Raw genomic sequence first — 17,843 nt, 5'->3', positions numbered from 1 at the left:
TGATCATGAGAACGGTGAGCAAGAATCCCAGAACCACACGGGGGGACCTGGTGAATGACCTGCAGAGAGCTGGGACCACAGTAACAAAGGTCACCATCAGTAACACACTGCAACGGCAGGGAATCGAATCCTGCAGTGCCAGACGTGTTCCGCTGCTGAAGCCAGTGTATGTCCAGGCCCGTCTGAAGTTTGCCAGAGAGCACATGGATGATACAGCAGAGGATTGGGAGAATGTCATGTGGTCAGATGAAACCAAAGTAGAACTTTTTGGTATAAACTCAACTCGACGTGTTTGGAGGAAGAAGAATACTGAGTTGCATCCCAAGAACACCATACCTACTGTGAAGCATGGGGGTGGGAACATCATGCTTTGGGGCTGTTTTTCTGCTAAGGGGACAGGGCGACTGATCCGTGTTAAGGACAGAATGAATGGGGCCATGTATTGTGAGATTCTGAGCCATAACCTCCTTCCATCAGTGAGAGCTTTGAAGATGAAACGTGGCTGGGTCTTCCAACACGACAATGATCCCTAACACACCGCCTGGGCAACAAAGGAGTGGCTCCGTAAGAAGCATTTGAAAGTCCTGGAGTGGCCTAGCCAGTCTCCAGACCTCAACCCCATAGAAAATCTGTGGAGGGAGTTGAAAGTCCGTGTTGCTCGGCGACAGCCCCAAAACAGCACTGCTCTCGAGAAGATCTGCATGGAGGAATGGGCCAAAATACCAGCTACTGTGTGTGCAAACCTGGTAAAGACCTATAGTAACCGTTTGAACTCTGTTATTGCCAACAAAGGTTATGTTACAAAGTATTGAGTTGAATTTTTGTTATTGACCAAATACTTATTTTCCACCCTGATTTACAAATAAATTCTTTAAAAATCCTGCCATGTGAATTCATGGATTTTTTTTTCACATTCTGTCTCTCACAGTTGAAGTGTACCTATGATGAAAATTACTGACCTCTGTCAGACATTTGTATTAATTTTATTTAAAAATGATTCTTTATTCTAACAGTGCCATTATAATTTCAGAGAATGAGGAAAGCAGCAGCAGTGGTGAGGCAAATGAGATGAGGGAAAGTGAGGGGGGACATGAGATGGTATCAGGAGAGAGGGACATCCCAGGAAGCCATGAGGAGCCAGCGTCAGGGCCAGGAGGAGAAAGGAACAGGCTATGCAACCAGGGAACCCAGCTGGAAAACCTAAGGGAGGAAACAGAAAGTCAAAAAGGCATGAAAAACACAAGAGGCATTAAATGGAGTAAACAGACAATCAAAAAGGCCGTACAGCTCTGTTTTTCAGTGGGTTCAACAGGCTGCATGTTTCTTCAGGACAAGAGTATCCCTCTGCCTGATGTTGGAACCCTGCAAAGACAAATGCAGCCCATTAAACTGGAACCAGGTGTGTTAGGAGAGGTGTATGACATGTTCAGTTTGAAGGTTAAAAATCTGACAGAGATGGAAACAGAGTGTGTGCTCACTGTGGATGAGATGGCAATCACTCCATCACAGACCCAACTGGGTTTTGCCACCACCGTTGTTTCTGGTCAGCTCTCCGCTCAGCCACTATGAAAACATGAAGATGGACACACAACACAGTTTAGCCTTTAATGGTTACATAAGATCTTTGTTTTAGTTACTCTGACATTTATATATTGATAGTTATGCTATTGTTAATTCTTATTTCTTGTCATTCCTTAATAACAAAATTGCAAATGCTAATATTATAAAGCAAGTGGAAATGAGCAGTTTTATGGAAAATGTCAAAATTTTTAAAAGTTATTGTGTTCGACTACTATTCTTGAATTATCTTAATTTTATTCTTATTACTTGAGTCCACAAAACAGAACAACATATCTTCTTATGTTCGTAATCCTGTTTGTCTCATGCTTCAGCAGTTTGTTGTAGTCAGTGTTATTAACTGAAAAATATTAAATAATTACTTGTCTTCACAATCACATTTTCTTTATTATTGGTCTCTCCATTTGTGCTTCCATTTCTGATGCATGTTCGTGTTGATACAGCAACCAGCAATGTATTGTACAAAAAATCCCAAATAAAACTAATAATGTAAAAAGTTTATAATATATTTCAAACTGTGGGGAATATTTTAAAACGTAGAATCAAACAAACTGAAATAAACCCGTCTACAGCTCGTCCTCCTGCTCACAACCAACAAGCTGCACACAGTTAGCTCATTAAAGGTTATCTAGCTAAAACTGGGAACATAAAATATCATCATCGGCTTATTTTGGTACAAAGCGGTTAGCTAACGCTTCACAATGCAACAAAATTATGACATTTCATCAACTTACCGGAGAGAATCCTTCCGAAACACCGAAAATGAACTGCGGTCAATGCAGCAGCGGGGGCTGTTTGGAACTATTCGAAGCTACATGAACCACATGACTTCCGCATTCCATTCTTTCCATAGAACTCTCTTTCTACAACTCTGGGCCAGACATGAGCAAACCTGAAAACATTTTGTTTTAATTGAGAAGGAATCACACTGGTGTCACACCTCCCTGATGACCTTTAGTTTTCTCGGCTGTCCTAGTGCTGCTAGAGATGAACGTGCACATGTTGAGTTCTTTAAGCTTTGTGTTCTACCTCTTTTTTTTTTTTGTTTTTGTCCTGCAGATTTCTCATTCTGAAGATAACTTGTTCCTGTTTCCCAGTGCTCCCAGTGAGGAGCTACCTCAACTCAGGGTCAGCCAAGAACACTTAGTCCAGCAGCAGCAGACGGTAAGAGGAACGTCCTGGGTTTCTTTAATTCACTGGGAGACATTTGGTTTGGTAACAGGAACAATAAAAGGACTATTATAAGAATATTAATGTTCGTTCTGTGCTTCTATGAAAAGCTGCTGGTGTGGAACTCTGTCAGCTCAAGATTATTCTGTCCACTTAGATCTGAAGGACCTGGGACACTTCTTAGATATGCTTATTAATTCAGCAGACAGTTTTATCTAAAGCCACTCAGAATTTAACCTGCCGAACATGTTGCTGGTGTGTGGGACAAGCCAAGATACGTGGAGAAAACATGCATGCACAGGGAGAACATGCAGAAAGATGACAACTTTCTGTGCGTCCTTGGTACTACCTGCTGTACCACGATTAAGCCCCTGGAGGACAGTAATTTCCATATTTATGACCAAGAAAGTTATTTGAGGTTGGAATAATAAAAACAACCCAAAAACACAACAAGAGGAGGTTTTAGTCATCAGGTACGTAAGGTGCAGCTTTCAATCTGATCCTTCTGTTTCACAACAGTCCACACTCCCTGGTAAGTTATCAAAACATCTCGCATGTAGACCTGAACACCTTCAGAATGGAGAGGAATGTCCTTAGTTGAGCAGCAAAACTAGCCTCGCAAGCCATCCTGTGAATCTATAATCTGGCCACGACCCTTGGAACGATCCCAGTCATCGAGCGGGATCTACAGTGTTCTTTCACACGGTCTCTGCATGCTATTGGACAGCGAACACCGTGACATACTTACCATTACACCAGTCCTACAAGGCAATCCACCATACGCTGTCAAAACAGCCGCAAATACGTCCTTTATCGAAATAAAGGACCTAAGTACCTCTGTCTGCTCTTAACTCAAAGAAAAGCCCATGTCTAAGTCCAAAGGCGAGGCCAAAGCCATTTCAAATTAGCCTTCGCTATCTTTCTGTCACTCATTTGCAGTAACATCTCGCCCACCAAACTGATAGATCACTGGAATTGTGGGTAGACCGACATGCCAAGCAAAGTAATTCCTCTTCTTCTACTGTCTGTCAAGATTTCTAGACTAAACAAAACTTCAAGGAAGCCAGCTGTGGTCTGGAGGTTTGTTATGGCATGAGTCCCTGAAGTGGACCAGTTTGATCACCAGGCTGTCCTTCTCTTCCTGCAGATCGCCGTCAGTCCGTCCGGCCGCGGCAACTCTCAGAGCTGTAACCGCTGTCCTGGCCCTCGTAGCAGGTCACAGCTTCCTGTTCCGAGCAGCAGGGGGCAGCAGACTCGACTCTGCAGCAACAGCCGAATCCAGACGCCCTCCAGTCACAGCAGAACCACTGCCAACAGCAGCCGAACCAAGCAGGTCCCTCTGAGCAGCAGCAACAACAACTACCACAACATGAACGACAGCAGCCGGTCTCACGAGGACATCTGGATCCTCCACAGAGACCTGCATGAGAGCAACAGCAATCAGTAGACTCCGCCCTCCTCCTCATGAAATTCCCTCCATGATGTAAAGACATGATGACCTTTGATTTGTACTTGTATGTTGTGTACTTGGGACCATGGTTTCTTCTGTCTGAATAATGTGATGACTCTGGGCTGAACTGACTGAAAACTGAAGGTAAAGCAGCAGCGTTTTCCTGTTGCCTTAATTCCAGTGTTTCACCTGCATTTCTGTGGGACAGTATTCAGATCCAGCCTCTGAATTTACTGAAAATAGTTGACATGAAGTATTTAACTGATGGAAACTGCCCCCACAGCACTCCTGGCACAGTGGTTTTGTGATCTAAAGGTAAATTTTGTATTTCTCTAGTAGAAATGAGGCCACTGACCAGTGTTTCTGGATCAAAGGAAGAAACAATCAGACCTTTTGTTCTTTTTGCTATTGAGTATTTTGAGATATCGAAGTGTTTTATCTGCAGTTAGTTGCAGTTGGTTTCAATACTGTTGAAATTAATCAGGGTTCTACCAAATATATTTGTACATAAGAGTTAGTAGTTTAAATGCTCTATAGATTGGTGTATGTGGTCTAACGCTTGTACAGTGAGTCAACCTTAAAGCTAAACGGCTGAAGTCAAAAAATAAAACAACCCTTGTATATAAGTGTTTGGTTCTGAACCCTCCACTTGTTTCAAAGTGAATGGGATTTGGCAATAAGTCATAGAAGTGTGTGAATACAGGATGTCCTCTGTCAGCTGTAAGCCATAAAAAAGATCTGAAACATTCCTCGTTTCTTCGACTCCTGTTTCTCTGAAGGAAGGAATCTTAAAGGTCTCATTTAAAGACATAGTTACTCCTTATTTTTGAAATACTGTCAATCACTCTGAGTTTTTCATGCAGGCTGAATGTGAAAATAGTCTTCTACCCCATTTCCTGCATTAGTCTCTGAAGGGTTATCTCTTGGTTCAGAAAAACCCGACAGATCTATGTCACATTGCTGCTTAACGTTCATAGACTCACCCTTTTGGGATCACAACGGGGAAGGCTGTTGTTGATTTAGTGGCCAGGAAACATAATGCCTCAGCTAGTAGAAGCTAATCGTTAGGATTAGCAACTGCTTTAAGTACCTCGGCACCCAGTGATCTACTGAGAATGTGACCCATAACCAATTCATTTAATTTTAAGTTTAATTATATAGCACCAAATCACGACAAGAGTTGTCTCAAGGCATTTCACGCAGTAAACATTCCAATACAGTTCAGTTCATTAAGCCAGTCAGTAAAATGTTTCCTAGCTAAGGAACCCAGCAAATTGCAGCAAGTCACTGACTAGTGTCAATGTCTTTTCAGCAATCCTCATACTAAAGCAAGCATGTAGCGACAGTGGAGAGGAAACCTTCCTTTTAACAGGAATAAACCTCCAGAGGATCCTGGCTTATAAGCAGCCATCCGCCACAACTCACTGGGGATTGATAAGACAAAGCAGACACACTCACAACATATATACCAAGTAGTGTTTCTATGGCTACATTGGGATTTCTTTGTAAATATTTTATTCAGTAAGAGATCAACTTTATTGTCTTTATGTTAGTGAATATGTAATAAATTCAACTGGTAAACCAGTAGTAGCACATTCAATGTCAAAGAAAGTAAAATGTTATCAGGCAAGGGAGGATGTTTGAGTGGTTAGCAGCAGTGTTTAAGCAAATGGCCCCATCCATGAGGCCACCACAGCTCAGCAGAACATCATTGTAGCTTCTTCTGGGGAGAAAAACAGAGAGAAAATAAAGTTAACAGCTGAAATTGCAGAAAATAATACAGTTAAAGAGCAGATTGTAGAAGAAAGCAGTAGAGTGTGAAAAGTGGTCGGTGTATCCTCCAGAAGTCTAAGCCTATAGCAGCATAACTACAGAGATAACTCAGGATAATCTATCCTATTTAGATGGAGGCATGTTGGAAGCAGGGCAAGGGAGAGCCGTCTTTACCGACTGTACACTCCACCTCCCTCTACTCCCCCACTTGTGGGCTAACATCAGATTTTAACCATGGGCCCTATCAAATAAAAATGTTTAAGCCTATTCTTAAAAGTAGACAAAGTGTGTGCCTCATGGACTAAAGCTGGGAACTGGTTCCACAGGAGAGGAGCCTGATAACTAAAAGATCTGCCTCCCATCCTAATTTTAGATATTCTGGGAACCATCAGTAAACCTGTAGTCTGAAAGCGAAGTGCTAAGTTAGGAACGTATGGAACAATCAGATCACTGATACAGCTTGATTATTAAGAGCTTTATATGTGAGAAGAAGGATCTTAAAATCTATTCTGAATTTAACAGGTAGCCAATGTAGGGAAACTAAGACAGGAGAGATATAATCTCTGTTTTTAATTCTCATCAGAACTCCAGTTGCAGCATTTTGGACAAGCTGAAGACTTTTAACTACATTCTGTAGACTTCCTGTGAGTAATGAATTACAGTAATCCAGTCTTGATGTAATAAATGCATGAACTAGTTTTTCAGCATCACTCCTGGAAAGGATGCTTCTAATCTTAGCAATATTCCGAAGGTGGAAAAAGGAAATCCTGCAAACCTGTTTAACCTGGGATTTGAATGACATGTCCTGGTCAAAGATAACACCAAGGTTCCTTACTTTGTTCTCGGAGATTAATGTAATGCCATTAAGGTCAGGCGATTGGCTAAGCAATTTCCTTTTCTGGATTTCTGGTCCAAAGATGAGAACTTCCGTCTTGTCTTGATTTAAAAGCAAAACGTTTAGAGTCATCCAATTTTTTATGTCCTCAAGACAAGCCTGTAATCTACCCAACCGATTAGGTTAATCAGGGTTAATGGATAAACATAACTGAGTATCGTCAGCATAACAGTGGAAGTTTATCCCATGCTGTCTAATGATTTTACCAATTGGGAGCATATATATAGTAAAAAGAATTGGTCCAAGCACTGAACCCTGTGGTACTCCGCAAGTAACCCTGGAGTATAAAGACGATTTGTCATGTACATTTACAAAATGAAATCTGTCAGACAGGTAGGATTCAAACCAACCTAGCGCTGTTCCTTTGATCCCTACAACATGTTCAAGTCTTTCTAAAAGAACATTGTGATCAAATGTGTCAAAGGCAGCACTGAGATGTAACAAGACTAGAACAGACACAAGATTATTATCTGAGGCCATGAGAATATAATTTGTAACTCTCACTAATGCAGTTTCAGTGCTGTGATACTCTCTAAAACCAGACTGAAATTCCTCAAACAGATCATTAGTGTTTAAATGCTCACATACTTGGATGGCCAATATTTTCTCCAGGACTTTGGATAAAAATGGAAGGTTAGATATTGGTCTATAATTCATTGGGTCATCTGGATCCAGAGAAGGCTTCTTAAGTGAAGGTTTGATTACAGCAACCTTAAAATCCTGTGGTACATATCCATTTACTAAGGATAGATTGATTGTATCTAGAATGGGGGCAGTAACCAAAGGAAATGCTTCTTTAAATAATTTGGTTGGGATTGGATCCAAAATGCAAGTTGAAGGTTTAGATGAAGCTAATATTTTTGACAAATCTGAAAGCTCAACTGGATCCAAACGGTTCAAGCACAGATGAGGTTGTACAGTCACCTCTGATGCTGCCTCACTTACTGAGGAAGAAGAAATTGCATTAGGGAGGATGCTAAAGATTTTGTTTCTAATAGAATAAATTTTACTTGTAAAAAATCCCATGAAGTCATTGCTACTGAGGGCTAAGGGAATAGATGGCTCAGAGCTATGATTCTGTGTACGTTTAGCAACTGTACTGAAAAGAAATTTAGGATTATGCTTATTCTCCTCAATTAGTGCTGAAAAATAAGCAGTTCTAGTTTGTCGAAGCTTATTTTTATAAAGCACAAGACTAGTTTTCCAAGATAGGTAGGCCTCCTCATGGTGCGTAAAGCGCCATGTTCTCTCCAATTTCCTAGAGTTTTGTTTTAAGGCTCGTAAATGAGAATTAAACCAGGGACCCAACTTCCTGTCCCTAATTACCTTCTTTTTTAAAGGGGCAACATCATCTAATGCCACACGTAAAGAGGAATTAACATGATGAACTAAGGCATCAATTTGTGAGGGGTTAGAACTGAAAATATTGCCCTCTGCTACATGCCTCTGAGATGCTGAGGACAGTAAAGATGGAACAGTTGATTTAAAAGATGCAACTGCGTTGTCAGATAGAGACCGACTATAATGAAATTTACTTTCATGTCTCAAGAACTCAGTTATAAAAAACTCAAAGGTTATCAGAAAGTGGTCCGAGAGGACTGGATTATGTGGAAAGATCGTTATTTCCTCACACTCAATGCCATAAGTCAGCACAAGGTCCAATGTATGATGGCAGGAGTGGGTGGAGCTATGTATTCTTTGAGTAAAACCAATTGGAGTCTAGGATATTACTAAAGGCTACATTGAGGCAATCATTTTCAATGTCCACATGAATATTAAAATCCCCCACTATAATGACCTTATCAGTATTTAGCACCAATCTGATAAAAAATCAGAGATCTGATCCAAAAACTCAGAGTAAGGGCCTGGTGGACGATATAAAACTACAAACAAGAGTCGTTTTACAGTTTTGCAATCTGGATTAGGAAAACTAAGAATAAGATGTTCGAACGAACTGTAGCTATTAATTGGTAAGGGACTGATTAATAAGTCCGAATGAAAAATGGTTGCCACTCCTCCTCCTCGCCCTGTACTTCGAGCAATATGATGATCTATATAATTAGAAGGAGTCGACTCATTTAAGCTAACATAGTCCTCTTGCTGCAGCCAGGATTCTGTGAGAGAGAGCAAAGAGATCTGATTATCACAAATCAACTCATTAACTAACAAAGTCTTAGAAAAAATAGACCTAATGTTCAACAACCCACATTTAATTTTTTCTAGTTTTCTGCTCAGTTGAATTTGTTCAAATATTTATGAGATTTCCATGATTTGCTTTGTGAAGCCTGGTATTTAATCTGTGTGATTTTGGCCGTGGGCAGGACACTGTCTCTATTGGGTAGTGGGTGGGTAACAGTACAGAAGCTGCAGAGGGGTGTGTTAAACTACGACTCTGCTTCCTGGTCTGGACCCTGGGTTGTCATGGAGGAGTAATAAAACTGGCCATGTTCCTAAAAAGAAGAGCTGCTCCATCCAAAGAGGGATGGATGCCGTCTCTCCGCATCAGACCAGGTTTTCCCCAAAAAGTTTTCCAATTATCAATGTAGCCCACGTTGTTTTCAGGACACCACCTAGACAACCAGCGGTTGAAGGACAGCATGCGGCTAAACATGTCGTCACTGGTCCGATCAGGCAGGGGGCAGTGTTAATTTTGACAGGAAATTTTAATTTTATTTTAGTCTTAGTCTTTTGGCTAAAAATTAATTTTAGTCTTAGTCCAATTTTAGTCATTAGATTTATTTTAGTTTTAGTCCCATTTTAGTCGATCAAAATAACAAGTAATTTTAGTCGATGAAAATAAGCAATTTTAGTCAACAAAATGCATGTTTTTTCTAATGAAGTAATTTCCTACTTTTGTATAGAGCACGGAAAAACTAGTGTAATTTAATACACAGGGTCCAAACTCTTAACCACCACTGATCAGATATAGCACACACAGCTAAGAACATAGAATATTTGAATTAAAAAAACACTTCACATGTTTAACACTTACGTGTTTAATAAAATACAAAAAGCACACTGGAAATTACAAAGGTGCTATTTTTAGCTATTGCACAACAAGAATTTACAAGAACAGCAAATTTAAACATGTTAACCCTGAGTCTGTAGATATTCACTTGTTACAAGACAGGCTCAACCAAACAGTGTGAACATTTATTTGGTGCGACTCATTTTGAGAAAAGCACTTCGTGCTAGTGTGACCTTTGCTTGGTTGCGTTTCCCTCTAGTGACCTGTGATACTGAACACTCTTTCTGCAAAAGATTGAGAAGCTGGCATTGCCAATATATCTAATGCTAATGGTTTCAGGCTGTGATAAAATGTGTCACATTTTCCAAGCCAAAACTCCATTCCCGTTTCACAAGTGATGGACTGTGAGAGCTCTTCCTTATTCTGGCTTATCTGCTGTCTAACACTACACTTGGAAGACTTTGGTTTAGGCTTTGTTCTGAATTTGGAGAGAAACCTAGACTGGTTGTCTGGAGGAGGAGGAGGCAGATGATGAAGAGGAGGCGGCGGCGGCGGGTGGTGCCGGTTCAGGTCCATTCAGTTCCTCCAGATCAGAGTGGTTCTCCTGTGTCTGAGAGCACCGAACAACATACCCTTCTGCCTGCTTGAGCAGCTCCTGAATGCTATCATCAGCCAAATTGAGGAGGGTCTGACACACAGTAGGATTGAAAAGCAAGCAGCTGCTACAAGTGGGGAAAACTTGTCATCTGAGGGATCTTTAACACATGCAAAAGGCACATCGGGTTATAAAACGTACCGGTAAAACATCTGTGCGGGCTCGGGACTCGGATCATATCAGTGCAAACCAGACATTGTGAAAATTATAAACAGCCAACAGCATGCTTCACTTTACTGGTCTAGTCCTGGTTTAGAGCGCACGCGCAGCGAGCGGCTGCGACCCAAAAAGTTACAGAACCGCTCACGGCGCATGCGCAATCATGCATCAACACTGCTCGCCCGCTATTTCCCTAATAACACAGGTTATAGTCATGAAAATACGGTACTTCCGAATTTTTAGCCCAACATGACAGAGTTGATACAGTTTTATTTGCCTGTATATTACGTTTCGGGTCGTCACGTGTACAACATTTAAGTGGATTTACCTCGGAGAAAATGGCAAAGTGGCCATTCTGTAGATGCCTCTTCAGATTCGTTGTGTTCTTTCCTCGGAACAACAGTCCACACTGTCGGCATGTAGTTTTGGTAGCAATGTTATCATAAGAAAAATGACTCCACACATCTTCTCTTCTTTTTCGCCCAGCAGTTAACATTTTCCTCTACTCCTTCTTCTTATGCCGTCGATATATTCAGTGAGCTATGTTTAGCATACCGCACATACCTGCCCCCTTATACTATTCAGGGTCTGTCTTCTCTCACGTCCCGCATGTTCACGGCACGCCACGCCCCTTGTCTTCTGCTACGTTCGCGTCTCACAACAACACAATAGGCGCACCGCACCATAGAGTGCCATGTAGAAGGGCGTCATCGTGGATTTTTGTCTCGTCTTTCATTCGTTGACTAAAAGTTTCAATCAATTTAATTATCGTCTTCGTCTACTTCCAAGCTTTTATTTTGAAATTTTGTTTCATTTTCGTCTGTAAATATATTTTCGTGACGAAAAAAAAGACGAAAATATTTTGTCAGCAAAATTAACACTGGTAGGGGGCCAGAGAAAATTACGGAGTCCGATATTGTTTTGGCAAACACACACCGAAGCAACATTAATTTTAGTGACCTCTGACTGGCGTAACCGGGTGTCGTTACCGCCAGCTTGAATAACAATCTTGCTGTATTTACGCTTATCCTTAGTCAGCAGTTTCAGATAAGATTTAATGTCGTCTGCTCTGGCCCCAGGTAAACATTTAACTATGGTTGCTGGAGTCTCTAATGCCTAGTTTCTGACTGTGGAGCTGCCAATGATCAGAGTCGGCTTGTCAGTGGGTGAGTCACTGAGCGGGGAAAATCTGTTAGAAACGTGGACGGGTTGGTGGTGGCCCACGGACTGAGTTCTATGCTTCCTGCGTACCGTCACCCAGCCGGCCTGAGGTCCCGGCTGCTCGGGTTCTGCTGGAGGGACTCCAATTCCGACACCCTCGCCTCCAAAGCTACAAAAATGCTACATTTATTACACGTACCATTATCACTAAAGGAGGCAGAGGAATAACTAAACATCTGACACAGAGAGCAAGAGATAGGAGACGGAGAAGCAGAGACAGAAGTAGCCATAGCCGTGCTGAGGCTAAGCTAACTGGATGAGCAAACTGTTCAATACCAAATAAAGTGCGTGCAAACTCAAATGGTTCCCTAAAAGCTAGGTGGAACAACAGGAAATGTGTGTTTTAGCGTGCTTATGTGCTACAATAACTCAGAGATATCCTAGTACAGAGAAATTAAATCAGTTTTAGCGAGCCCCAAACACCAAACAGCTACACGTAGTGCAACACTGTAAACAGGAAACGCCTTACCGCCAGGTGCAGCCAATCAGCCAGGGAGGACAACAAACAGCCACCCTCTCAGTCTGCTAGGCAACAGCATTTGTTGCATTTTTTAAACATGAAGTGGGAGTGAAGTACGCTTCTTGTAAGGGGTGACTTGCTCTTTAACTAATAATTTCACATTGGAATTTGTTTATCTACACTTGAGGTTAGATTTGAATAAGTTGGTAAAGAGTACGTCAGGTTTTTGTTCTTCTAAGTGAAAAAGGAGACTTAACCTTTAGGCAAACAGGTAGAAATTCAATATAAACTTTTCAGCACATCCAAAAATAAAACCATCCATTTTGGAACAAAAATAACACAACAGGATTTGAACTCTCAAAATCTTTTACTGAGAACAGAAAGTGATTTAACAAATGCATTTATTTATACAGTATACAGTTCCTTTCCTATGAATAAGAAAAACCTTTAATTTAATTACAGTCAGCACATCAAAGCATTTCTCCACAGTACCTTACATTTCTTATTGGTGCCTAAAACATCATTCAATATTGATGGAGCAAAATGTTTTTCCTTCAACAAAAATAAAAAATAAATGATCCTTAAGTCGTTTAAATGTCTCCAAAGATCAGACGCTGCTATGAGAAATGACTATGTGTCAAATAGATAACTGACTTTTTTCCCTTCTGTGTCATTTAAAGACTTCCTTTATGTTCCGTTTGACTAAACCTTCTTTCTCCTCTCTGTGAAAGGTACCCCAGGCTGTCTCTAAAGTGCAAACAAGTAGATAAAAATGAGTATGAGTCATGGCAGACTGTTGGCATCAGTCAGCACGTTACACACGTGATGCATGTGCTGACAGCTGGGGTCAGACTGCCTAATGAAACACACACAGCTTTTATTAGAGCTAACGATGCATTCCCTCTGGTCTGTTTTCATTATGTGGATTTATTGATTTTTGAACTACATCAGAAGCAGCAACTGCAGATTAAGGAAGGAACGATGTAATGCTTCAAATGGCCACTAGAGGTCATCTTTAAACTGCAGTGAGCTTTATCTTTTTGACCTTATTGGCCTCAATCTGACAAAAATCTCTGATTAGTTTAGCACAACCACAAACACATTCACTTTTGGTGAACGTGGAAACAATTCCCATGTTGAACGCCTCATATTTAATAAGCTGATTGTAGCAGATTGTGATCCAGGATGAAAAGAGTTATCCTGTAGCAGAGCACGGTTACTGAGACGCTGCCGTTGATGCTTCATGAATGACCCAGAGTCCTCCAGATCCAGACTAAAACCTTTGTTTTGTCCGCGTGTGTGTGTGTGAGTGTGTGTGTGTGTGTGTGTGTGTGTGTGTGTGTGTGTGTGTGTGTGTGTGTGTGTGTGTGTGTGTGTGTGTGTGTGTTAGAGTCGGGTGTCCTGGACTTCATCCTCAGCTTCTTCGGGCAGAGAAGAGATTTTGGTGTTAGGGGGTGGCGGCCTCTTGGTAGAGTTGAGACGATGAAGTGCTGGGAAGAGGCGGAGCCTGTCGGCGGGGCTCATGGCCTGTTTCAGGTGACTCATTTCAGTCATGACTTTCTGGATGGAGTCGTAGCTCTTTATGGAGCTGTTCTCAATCATCTGCACAGGGGGACGAACACGGCTGGTTAACAGGATAGGAAACTTTTCACAGATGCACAGGATGCACGATCAGGTTTACTCTGCAGCAAACTTATACGTTAACATCACATCAGCTTGTTCCAGTACAAACCGTCGTCACTAACACACCAACACAACTAAACACCAGTCATCACTCCATAGCACCAAACATCCAATAAAAACTATCCTGACTTCACCTGTGACTGAAAGCTTGAGTACCACTGAACATAAACCCAACCTCACCAGGAACGACTGACACTCCAGCAGCGGCTCCATCTTGTGCTCCGACAGGATGACGGTGCAGCTGGAGAACGACTGCTTCAGAATCTTCCTCAGGACCTGCAGAGTTCTGATCACACACACATGCATCATCATAATCATCGTCATCATCAAAGGCCGTCTCCTTCCACTGCTCACACAGTTCACCCTGCAGCCAAAGCTGGACTCATTACAGGCTTCACTTACCCTCATGATCTTGTTCTGAACACACACACACCCTCATGCATGTACCCACGCATGCACGCACACACACACACGTGGTACTGGAAGCATGGTCAATTGTCACCTCATGCTGGGACTAGAGCTCCACACATGGGTGAATAATTGTTGCAGGATGTCACAAACTCAAAGAAAATATACAGAGATGATTGCTTTCAGGTTCATGTGTGAGAGCCCAGCAGCTCACCAGCGTTCCCATCCAAACCCAGTACTGAGTTTAACACCCCCATCCCCAGACATCACCTTCCACCTACACTCAAACCACTAAAATCTAACTGGTCCCAGAGATCTCACTGGGGATTCATCCAGAGACGGCGGACTTGATTGTGACAATAAAGGTTAAGTAGATCTGAAGGTTTGACTAGTTAGCGAGTAAAGAAATATTACCATGAAAGGAAACGGTTGTACAACAAAGCTGGTTTATCCAGTGATTCCATTAAAAGTGAAACTCGTAGATCAGATTAATCCAGACTTCATTTTCCAACAGGACTTGGCACCTGCACACATCACCAAAGCTACCAATACCTGGTTTAATGACTGGCCAGCAAACTCACCTGACCTCAACCCCATAGAACATCTATGGAGAACTATGAAGAGGAAGATGCAATACGCCAGACCCAACGATTCAGAAGAGCTGAAGGCCACTATCATATCAACATGGGCTCTCATAACGCCTGAGCAGTGCCATAGACTGATGGACTCCATGACACGTCACATTGCTGCAGTAATTAAAGTTAAAGTCCCGTTAGTTGTCACACACACTGATGTGTGTACAAAATTAGTTCTCTGCATTTGACCCATCCCCTGGGGCAGTGGTGAGCTGCAGACACAGCTACACTCAGGAGCCATAGGGCAGTATAACCCCCCCAATCCAACCCCTTCAAGCTGAGCGTCAAGCAGTGAGGCATTGTGTCCCATTTTCATAACGTCGTTGGTATGATCGGACTGGGATTTGAACCCTGATCTCCCAGACTGAGGGCAGACACTCTACCACTAGGCCACTGAGCTGGCCGTCTGGTGCTCTGGGCCAAAGGGGCCCAGACTACATGTTGAGTGCTGTACATGATCATACTTTTCATGCTCCTACAACGTTTCTAAAATTCCTTTTTTACATTGGTCCTAATTAATGTTCTAGTTTTCCGCGATACTGAATTTGGGATCTTCATTAGTTGTCAGTTATAATCGTCAGAGTTAAAGAAATAAACATTTGAGATATAACAGACTGTGTGGAAAGACTAAATCTAATAAACAAGTATCACTTTTTGAATGGAATTACTGGAATAAATCAACATTTTTATGATATTCTAATTTTAGGACCACCACCTGTATATTTGTTGCTAAAATAGCTTATAGATATTTTATGGTACCCCTAAAGATACTACTACACTGTTTAACCTTCATTTGTGTCACAGGAGCCTTCAGGCTTTTCATCAGCCAGTTTAAAGGGAACAAACCAGCTGCTGGGTAGTCTGGTATCGTGGTGTGGACCACACTGGAGAAGACCAGATCAGTCTGAGGAGCTCAGAGAGAAGACCATAGAACTCATCTGCTTTTCCAGTGACCAAAGCTGCTATGTTATTAGACAGGAGAGGGTTGATGGAACCATAGATGAGCTATGTGTTAAAGGAACCATCTGTTTTTTCCTCCCATTTGCATTTGTTTGGTTTAAATGATGTTAATGATCAAAGCAAACCAAGAGGATTCTGGGCTCTCATGGCACTGACATTGGGTCGAGGTAGGCAGAAGGCTCATCTAGGAGCAGGATGCGGGCCTTGCTGAGGATGGAGCGGGCCAGACACATGAGCTGTTTGTGTCCGTTGCTCAGCACGCTGCCTCCATCCTCCAGCTGGAAGTCCAGCTTGTCTGGAAACTGCTCGATGACTGATCTCAGCCCAACCTGCAGCAACAAGAGAGAAGTTAAACTCTGCTGTGTCTGAGGGTGAAGGTCAGAGTAGAATGAAACCTGTTATCTGGTGTTTCTTTGTCTGATCCTGAAAATGTTTGATTAAAAAAAAAAGCAGAAGCAGGGTAAATGCTACCACAGCACTGAGTAAATACAAAATAGTTTGAAAGTAATGATTTGATTTATTTTGGAACAAATTTCTCCACACAAATGGACCGTGAAGTGTTTTTTTAATCTTTTAGCCTGCTTCATGTAGTCAGAAGTTTCTGTGAAGTGATTTCTTTGATTCCATAGATCATCAGGTCTAGATGTTTCTCATAGAACTGAACTCCAGTTCTATTCCCTTCATTCTGGTGAAACCCAAAAAACTAGAAGTCTCGTGCTAAAGTTCAATCATGTCATTTATTCCACTTAAAAGGTGAAACTAATCTCTGAGACAGACTCATTCCAGGCAACGCCAGATATTTCACCTTTATTTGTTATAACCGTGATGATTATGGCTCACAGCCGAGGAAAACCCCACATTCAAAATCTCAGACACAAAGAGTCCCACACTAATCAGCTAATGAACCCAGAACACCTGTAGAGGGTTCCTGAGCCTTTAGATGGTCTCTCAGTCTGATACGGATTAATGTCATAAATGGACTTTGCACCAGATTCTCATTTTTTCTGTTTCATCTGCAGAAGAAATCATCAAGTTAGTTTGCCTGATATTAGAATGTGTTTGCAGATCAGAAATGTTTGGAGTGCAGTGGCAGATCTAGGGTTTTCCGAGTACGGGGCCACCACACAGAGTCCAACACGTCATGCAGGAACTTCCTAATGACTCATAACACCACTAGTGGTTGGATTTAGAACTGCATCCGCTGATTATCTGATCATCACAAAGAACAGATGAGTGATAGGACAGGGGCACTTCAGGGGGCCAATCAGATTTCAGCAGGGGGCCAATGGCCCTGTGACCTGACCCCTAGAACTGCCAATCTTAAAGTGTGATATGTTAAGGAGCACAGCACTATAATTATGAGGCTTATCACTTGAACCATCGGGTCCATTCCCTTTAATTGACTTTATTCCTATCTGATCAGATCAGTCTACCAATCAGAAGTTTAATTATCATGAGAGTAAAAGGAGTCTGACCTCTTCCGCTACCCTCCACAGCTCCTCATCACTGTAACGTCCATAAGGGTCCAGGTTCATACGGAAAGATCCGGTCAGAATAAAAACTCTCTGGGGGAAAAGAACAAACATGCAAACATTATACTTTCATTTTTAGTCCTTCCAATCTGGCAAAGACAAAAAACTATGGCTGTTCAGGTCAGCATCACGTCTGCACCTGTGGCACCACTCCAAAGGCCTTCCTCCACATCTGCAGAGGAATGGAGCTTGAGGAAACCCCGTCGATAGACATCTCTCCTTCAGTGGCTGTGAGGCGCAGAAGAGCCGACAGCAGGGTGCTCTTTCCTGAACCTGTTCGACCTAGCAGACCCACC

At 42.0% G+C, this 17,843-nt stretch overlaps 2 protein-coding genes across 6 annotated transcripts in view; one reads left to right on the top strand and one right to left on the bottom strand.

Annotated features, from left to right (window-relative positions):
- Positions 1-4,946, top strand: part of cttnbp2 (cortactin binding protein 2) — a 199,356-nt gene extending 194,410 nt beyond the window's left edge. For 2 of the 3 annotated variants that reach the window (XM_070550258.1, XM_070550259.1), the window contains exons 22-23: positions 2,638-2,742; positions 3,896-4,946. In XM_070550258.1, the coding sequence (XP_070406359.1) occupies positions 2,638-2,742; positions 3,896-4,195 (405 nt within the window). In that variant the 3' untranslated portion in view covers positions 4,196-4,946. The remainder of the gene's footprint in view (positions 1-2,637; positions 2,743-3,895) is intronic. The other variant, XR_011520312.1, reaches the window with a different exon arrangement.
- Positions 4,947-12,677: 7,731 nt separating this feature from the next.
- Positions 12,678-17,843, bottom strand: part of cftr (CF transmembrane conductance regulator) — an 89,096-nt gene continuing 83,930 nt past the window's right edge. For all 3 annotated transcript variants that reach the window (XM_015963824.3, XM_054732751.2, XM_054732752.2), the window contains 5 exons: positions 17,687-17,842; positions 17,491-17,580; positions 16,172-16,344; positions 14,193-14,298; positions 12,678-13,931 (listed from right to left, as the gene is read on the bottom strand). In XM_015963824.3, coding sequence (XP_015819310.1) covers positions 13,716-13,931; positions 14,193-14,298; positions 16,172-16,344; positions 17,491-17,580; positions 17,687-17,842 — 741 coding nt within the window. In that variant the 3' untranslated portion in view covers positions 12,678-13,715. The remainder of the gene's footprint in view (positions 13,932-14,192; positions 14,299-16,171; positions 16,345-17,490; positions 17,581-17,686; position 17,843) is intronic.

The sequence above is a fragment of the Nothobranchius furzeri genome, chromosome 4 (genome assembly GCF_043380555.1).
Source record: "Nothobranchius furzeri strain GRZ-AD chromosome 4, NfurGRZ-RIMD1, whole genome shotgun sequence".
Taxonomy (NCBI): Eukaryota; Metazoa; Chordata; class Actinopteri; order Cyprinodontiformes; family Nothobranchiidae; genus Nothobranchius; species Nothobranchius furzeri.
The sequence above is the reverse complement of the archived record's forward strand: the minus strand, read 5'-3'. Positions and strand labels throughout refer to the sequence as shown.